The 7,721-nt window shown below is 43.5% G+C and overlaps 1 protein-coding gene across 5 annotated transcripts in view; it reads right to left on the bottom strand.

The window, feature by feature from the left end:
- Positions 1 to 135: 135 nt before the first annotated feature.
- Positions 136 to 7,721, bottom strand: part of LOC105199914 (uncharacterized protein DDB_G0284459) — a 43,266-nt gene continuing 35,680 nt past the window's right edge. For 4 of the 5 annotated variants that reach the window (XM_039457250.1, XM_039457251.1, XM_011167266.3 and 1 more), the window contains exons 2-5: positions 3,204 to 3,599; positions 2,339 to 3,021; positions 1,097 to 2,216; positions 136 to 1,014 (exon numbers count right to left, since the gene is read on the bottom strand). In XM_039457250.1, the coding sequence (XP_039313184.1) occupies positions 577 to 1,014; positions 1,097 to 2,216; positions 2,339 to 3,021; positions 3,204 to 3,599 (2,637 nt within the window). In that variant the 3' untranslated portion in view covers positions 136 to 576. Of the gene's footprint in view, positions 1,015 to 1,096; positions 2,217 to 2,338; positions 3,022 to 3,203; positions 3,600 to 3,676; positions 3,705 to 7,721 lie in introns of those variants that run through there. The other variant, XM_039457252.1, reaches the window with a different exon arrangement.

The following is a 7,721-nucleotide window of genomic DNA, read 5'->3' as shown; positions in this document are numbered from 1 at the left end:
CTAAGGTAATGAAAGATAATAGAATTCTTTAAGATAAAACGTTTTATAAATTAAAATATACCAAAAATCGAGACAAGTTATATCTTTTTACATATATACCATATAAAGACTAATAAATAATTTCACAGCAGAAATAGTTAAATCAACATTTTATAAACATCTTACTGAGGAAGGATTAAATAAATTAATCACTGGAAGTGCAACTTCAAAATCTAGTGACTCATATATCTTTTATAGACATATGAAAAATAATGTAATTTATATGTGTATATATATATATGTATGTTAATTACTCACACATTAACTTCATAACATATTAAGGAAACAAGGTTACTTCTTTCTATTCATATCTTCATTTAGAATCCCCTGTTCCTCGATCAATACTGTATAAAGTTCAATTTGCACTTTAAGAGTAAAGTTACTCGCTGCTTACGAATGCAGCGACCGAAGATGTTAATTTAATTAATCGTCCGTAAATAAAGTTCAAAATCTTTTGTAGTTTGCCCTTATCGGCGAGTTGTCGGCCGACACGGCGGAGCGAAAGGTATTTTTGGTCGGCAGAAAACTGGCCAATCGTCAGACGAACGGTCCAGTCCAGTGCCTGACGTGCGTAGTCGTCGTATTGCCAGTTGAAGTCGTCTGTACTCCGTGCCTCTCCAGCACTGCTGTGGCCTTGATCCTGCTCTTATACTTCACATCCTTCGGCTTCAGCATGCTCTTATGATTGCTCAGCAATCTCGACGGTGTGAGGATCGACTTGTTGCTGAGGCCGGTCGCCTCCAGGAAGTGATCGTATCCGCTGCTTCCGATTTCGCCGTTGCTGTTAACGGTACCGTTGCTGACAGCAGGAACATTGTTGTTGTCTTTGGCAATACTGTTCTCGTTCTGACCGGCGTTGTTGAGTCCTGCATGACTCAGTCTCTCGGATCCGTCACCCTCAGGCCGGTCAGGATCGTCTGACAGATCGCACTCGTCTAGATTGAATTCCTCGAAGTTCTGCCGAATATCGAGCTCCTGCGATAACAGAAAATAGTCGTTTTTAGAATTATACAGTTTTTTAAAATATTCTACACATTTTCGAGTTAAGAGAACTTACATGCTCGAGCTCGGCATGGCGATCTTTCGGGCGATTTCTGTCCTTCGTCTGTTCCTCGGGGTCGCCGATCTTGAACTCTTCAAAATGCCGGACGATATTCGTCACTCTAACCGCACCCTTTGCCTGATCCGGCTCCTTTGGCCTTATCTGAAAGGATGAGCGCACGTGGTTGAATCTGTTCTTCCAGAATCCACCACCCTCTTCGCGTGTTTTCGTTTCTCTCGCCGAGCTTCTGGCTGAACTCTTCGTTTCCTCCAGATTCAGGCTCCTCGCTGTCTTTGACGACGAAGATACCAATCCCAGAATGCTTCTTTTCGCAGGATCCGCGCCTCCCGCGTCCTGCTGCCTTTTTTCATCAATCAGGAACGATGGACTAGGAATCTTCTTCAGGATCAGTGTGTTGTTGCGAAACTGCGGCTTCGGTGGCAACGCCGGCGGTGTTCTGGGCGGCGTCGGTGACGTCGTTGTTATTTCCGGTAATGATTCTATGTCTTCGTAATCCAGATTTTTGGCGATAGTTAATCCCCTCGCCGACATCTGCAGGCAGGTCTTCTCCTCGATTCTCTCCATCTTTAAAGGAGGATTACTCGCTTGGGATTTCGTCAGGATCTTCCGCGTCTCTTCGACGTCGATTTTGGGCTCAATGATGACTAGCGGGATCGCCTTAGAGTCCTTAGAACCATCGTCTTCGTCGTCGTCGTCATCCGGCTCCTTTTGGACGATCCTCATGCCAAACTCGTCCTCAGACGCGTTCGCCTCGTTCTCCACGGTCTCCTCCTCCCTCGACGGATCCTTGTTATCTGTGACGGACTCCTCGGAATTTTTCCTCTCCATCTCTGAACCCACCGACTCGATGTCGGACAACCTGGCCGGCTGAAAATGCACGATTCTACCGCGATGTTTGAACCGGCGCGGTACCGACAGCATCGAGTTCTCCTCCTCCTCCATATCCTGCAACAGGATCTGATTTACGCACTCCAGCACGGAATTATGATTGCTATTTGGCCGGTAGGTGCTGTGCCTAAAAACGTCGTCGTTCAGCCGATCCTCATCCGGATCACTGTACCAATTTCCACTGGTGTCCTCCACCGTCAACTCCGACGTCTCGATCTTCACCTCGCTGCGAAAAGAGAAATCCGGGAGGGTCGTCTTTAGAGAACCAAACAATATAATGGAAAATAAAAATATAATTGAATATTTAACGAAAATTCTGGTAAAGAAAAAGAATCGCTTGCAACGTACATATTGTTATTATTGCTATAATCTTCTCTCGTTCTCGATTGCTCCGTTCGCTGCAGATTCCTCTCGTTCACCTCGTTGCAGGCATTAATGTAAATTGGTTCCTCTGTGTCTCCCTCTTGATTACTTATCCTCGTGTTGGTTTGCTCCTCGTCCTCCGAGACGAAGTTACAGTCCATCCCGTCGTCCTTGCTCTCTGTCCTCGCGATACCGACCACCTCGATCACGTCGGCGCCCTTGGACGACGTCTTCTGGCCCTTCGTCCGCCTCTTCGTCGGCACCATCGTCGTCCCATTCTCCTCCGTTACGTCCTCCTCGTTCTCATCCACGATCATCGTCGTCTCGTTTTCGCTGTCAGTCACCGTTGTGGGCGTGCATCTGCTCGAGCATTTGTTGAGAGTCGAGCCGGGCGACACGTCCGTGCTCTCGCCCTCGCAAAAGCCCTCCGTGCTAAGCAACGAAGGACTACCCTCCGTTGTCGTCGTGACGATGGACGCGTCCGTGTTCTCGCTGCTGGTCAGACTGACCTTCGAGATATCGCTGCCGGCGAAACTGTGCGTCTTCCTCACGCTGTTGCGGTCCAGTTCGTCCAGGATGCCGGACGATGCCGGGTTCAGCCGCGTGATTATCTCGCACTTCAGACTTGCGATCTCTTTACCAATGCCATTCTCCTGCAGCATTTCTCTCTGAAAGCGATTAGCGTACAGGTTTGAGTTTAGAAAATACAGAACGTGGAGTATATAGAATTCATCACGTTATTTTATTACTATTTCCCAATTATTACTATTTTTTAGAATATAAGTTAAAAGTTGCTGTTCATAAATGAAGAAGATTACGCAATAGTTATTGTGTGATTTTCTCAAATTACTTGCAAATTGCCAAAGTCCTTCTGCAAATTTTTGTCAACGTTGGCATTGATTTCGACATCGGTGTCTGACGCCGTTCGATCGCGCTTGCTCTTGATATAGTTCTTTGTATATCGCCTGAGCATCGCGATCTCCAGTTGTTGGTTCCTAATGACGTTGTCCTTCTCACTGAGCATCTGTCTGATCGACTTTTGCTCCTGCTTGAGGCGCGCCTCCAGGAACAGCAGCGCCCGCAGTATCCTCGAGAGCTGCTGATCCCGCAGAATCCTCTCTGACTCGTGACCAGCGGTACGGTGGTCCAGCTCCCTCACCAGCTCCCGACATTTCTTCGTGGCGGTCTTCAGGGCGTCCTGGGTCCGCGCCAGTTCCTCCTTAAGCGTCCGGACTTCGATTTCCATCTGGAAAAAAAATACAAATTTCGAAATATCTTACGAACACCCGAGTAACATTCCTACGTTACAATGACTATTATTACGGGATCGAATCTTAATGACATTCTCTGATTAATTTGTAGTCTATCCCCCCCCCCCCCTAATAGCGCATGATATCGAACGAATAATGTGATATCGTACAAATATACGTGCGATATCGTAATATTGCACGATTTCTAGAATATTCTAGAATATTTGTACGATATTTAGAATATTCTGGAATATTTATACGTGCTGTTAGGGTCTTCAATCATTAAAAATATTAATTCGCGAATGGAGTGTTAACATTTTACAGATACAGAGCAAGTATTAAGGAGTTAAATTTTTATCAGATTAATAGAATAACAGATTCTTTATGAAACCTCTTATAGATTCTCCCCTTCTAAATTCCTACTTCGCTCTCGGGATAAACGGCTCACGTTGCACAATGCGAACCGCGGGATAGATATTCATCGTGCATCCGAGTACGACGTGCGGGCCGAAGGATGAATACCGCCAACGTCTGAGTAAAATCTGAGGAACAATGCCGGCCGGTCTTCGGCCTTGCATCGCGCGCGCTAAAGAAGATGAGTCGCGACCGAGCTGAACTGACTCGAGAAAAAGGGACGGTCGCGTTCGCTCGTCCAGATGCAGGGGGGTTCGAGACCGGACCGGCTCCAGGACCGGAAGGACCTGACCCGGCCACTGGAGAACCGGTAAGTCACTGGCCCGCGCCGAGATAGAACTATCGGCGGCGATCCATTGTTAGGTAAACAATTTCCAACTTGACGCATTGACTGACCCAAGGATGAGCGAAACATTTGCATTTTAGGTCATGCACGATGACGTGCAACGAGTCTCGTTATTGCGTGCAGCATCGGTTAATGAGATTCTCTGACGAGTCTGGCGATAATTTGAATGATGATTTAATCGAAGGGGAGAGGGAGCTGAAGTGAAGCAGGAGTCGAAAACATGCAAATAATTGAGAGTTTTACATAAGAAAAGTATTCAGCGTAACATATATTTAATTTATTTTTTGAAATTTATAGATAACTTATTTTTGCAAAAATAAAAATTTACAAAATTTTTCAAAAATAATATTTATTAAAACTAAATATATTTTTAAATTTATTTACTTATTTTTACAATTTTACGTCTCCAAAGATTTGAAACTTTGGATTGCGAGCAAGTTAGCTTTTCACAGAAAAAACTTTCGCGATATTATTTTCTTAGAAAGAAAATTTATTCAATCGATGTTCTTGGATTGGAATTAGAAGTTAAAAGCGTTTTATCGCCAAGAACGAAGAGTCGAAAACTTATATTGAAAATTTGCTAAATCATTTAAGTTTCGTTTTTGTTGTCACTCTTCGATTTCCCCTGCGAAAGATTTACGGCCCCAGATTTCCGTTTCCGCGTGCAGCGCAAACTCGCCTCGCCAGAAAAGGAAACTGCGAAGCGGCACTTTCCGCTAGTCAATTTAACGCCGTTCTCGAGCGAGCGAGCGATCTAACGGGCGATGCAGGCTAAAGTGCAAGCCGCAATTACGCGTGGTTTATTCGCGGCTGGATGTACTATCTTGCGCCCGCCTTTCCCGCTTTACGGGCGTTACGGATACGATGCATTGACTGGGACATAACGAAGTGTCCCTCGGCAGATAACTCGCCGATGTTCAGCGTCTCTTAAACCGATAAGCCGCGGTCGCAGCTAATTAAAACGCGAGATGCTAATCGCGGTAGCGGGAACGAAACCGTGTCTCCGCCAATTAACGGGCGAGCGAGTGAGCGCGTTTTTTAGACGCGACCAAATCGCGTCGTGTGAGGTCCCCGATACGCATCCATCTAAAAAATTGCGTTGATCCCTTCCGCCTACCACTTTCCGTTTCAATTCTTTCATATAACAGCGTTTTTCTTTTTTTTTTCTCGCGAATTTTATTTTTCATCGGGACGAAGACTTCGCTACGACAATATTAATTTTTCGCGCCGCGCATCTTTATAGTTCCGAGAATTTTCGGAATCGATCTCCTCCTCTGTATATATATCGAGCCCTGCATTCCACGCGCGACGCGGAGAGGCGAAATAATCACGCGAACCTGAAATGCCTGCGCCCGCCGGAGGGGAACGCTAACGGGAGGGACCGCGTAGTGGATCCTTCCGTGAAATTCCCTTAAGAAACTCGCGCGGACCGGCCGATTACAAGGTTACCGAGTCATCGGGACGGAGGTTTCTCAAGCTGTTGGCGCTGGCCATAAATTATACGCCCCTGATTCAGAGAGAGAAAGAAAGAGAGAGAGAGAGAGAGAGAGAGAGAGAGAGAGAGAAACGAAGTGGAAGAATCTCGCGAGACGATCTTTTAAACGCGAGCACGAAGTAAAAGTAAAGCAAACGATGGCATAGATAAAAATATTGTTTACTTGGAAATCCTGTGATCCTCCTTTCTTTTAATCATCAGCGAAAAAAATGTAAATTTTGAACAAGCTAGTTTACGATAATTTTTATCGCGTATCAAATGATGTAAATTTCCAAATTTCTCAAAAGATAAAGCGTAAAATATTTTAATATCTTCATCGAACACACGTAACTTCTACTTGTACTTTGAAAATCGGATTAAAGTATAATGTTTAAAGTGAAATCAACTTGTTTTACTAGAATTTAGGGTTAGGAAAGTTAATATATTTTTTTAATTAAATTAAATTGTAAAATGGCTTATAAAATTAATTTAGTTAAATTAAAAGTTACATGAACTAAAAATTAATTAGTAAAATGTTACGTCAAGATTAAATTAATGTAAGTAAAATTAAAAATCATTAATTATATATAAGGTTAGATTACTCAAAACAATTAATATAGATCATTAAACAAATTTAAATATTTTATTTGTAAATTAAGTTTATATGAAATATTGTTTTCTTTTATAATTTTTTTCGGTTTACACATATTTAATTTTTAACTTAGGAAAAAAATTAATAAATTAATAAATTAAAATTTATGCGTTTAAAAAATTTATGTGTTTCACTACACTAAAAACAAAAGAGTTTTTTTAAGTTCAAGTAAATTGTATTTATTTTAACACATCATTTCCTTAATTTAAATAAATATTAGCTAGTATAAAATAATTTATTTTTTAACTTGGGAAATATTTCTTTAAATCAAGGAAATTATATTTGTTTGAACATAAAAAAAAATTTTTAATATAGTTAAAGTTAAAAATTAAATTATTTAAAATTAAATAAGTTAGAAGAGTTATGAAGAAGAGTTTTTAGCTTTATTATTAGTTACTACCCAACCCTGCTCGAATTTAACATAACATATCTTAATTCGTATATAGAGAAGAGTTACACGAACTATTCGAAGAAGTTCTCAGTTTATTTTACACATTTACTTCACTTTACAAATATATTTATATAGACTTCAATCCTTTCTCAGTTGGGAGTCCAATCTCAGAATCAATTTATAAAATTGTTCGTGCCCCTGTAGAGAATCGTCAACGTCGGTCAACAATCCCTCGCAACGGCACGGAAATAGCGTGTCGGCCGTAATAATGACCGTGAAAAGTCACGCTGGCGCTAGCGGCAGGAAGCGCGCGGATGTGCCACGGCACGTCTTTGACAGGAAGAAGACAAGTGTGACACGACATACAAGAGATTCGTCTTTGGACGTTCGTGTAACCGCGAGAGAATAGACAGCTTAGTCCGACAGACACCGTCCTCTTCGAACCTACGATCAAGCACGAGTCCATGTCGAGCGCCCGAGCTCACGCGGTCGGAGCACGCGCGTGCGTCCCGAAAAGTGTGCTGCGCGACTTTCTCCGTTCGCCGGCCAACGGTTTTTCGGTCCACGATTGGAGGAGGTGTGCGATTGGAGGTCAAGCGAGTCGACTCGAGACAGATCGGGGGTCGGTACAGTTATCCGCCTTTGTGTTCGCTGCGATCTCGAGGCGAGATCGCCACCTCGAGATCTCGGCCGTCGATCGGAGTCACCGCGGAACGAAGCGGATCGGAGCGGAGCCGAGCCGAGCCTCCCTGCGGTCGAGGTCGATAATACCTCGCCTTGAGCGCGAATAAACGGAGTCCCGAGATATCGTGAGATATCGCGCGACGATGCATCCCCGATG

This window comes from Solenopsis invicta, chromosome 14, assembly GCF_016802725.1.
Source record: "Solenopsis invicta isolate M01_SB chromosome 14, UNIL_Sinv_3.0, whole genome shotgun sequence".
Lineage (NCBI taxonomy): Eukaryota > Metazoa > Arthropoda > Insecta > Hymenoptera > Formicidae > Solenopsis > Solenopsis invicta.
The sequence above is the reverse complement of the archived record's forward strand: the minus strand, read 5'-3'. Positions and strand labels throughout refer to the sequence as shown.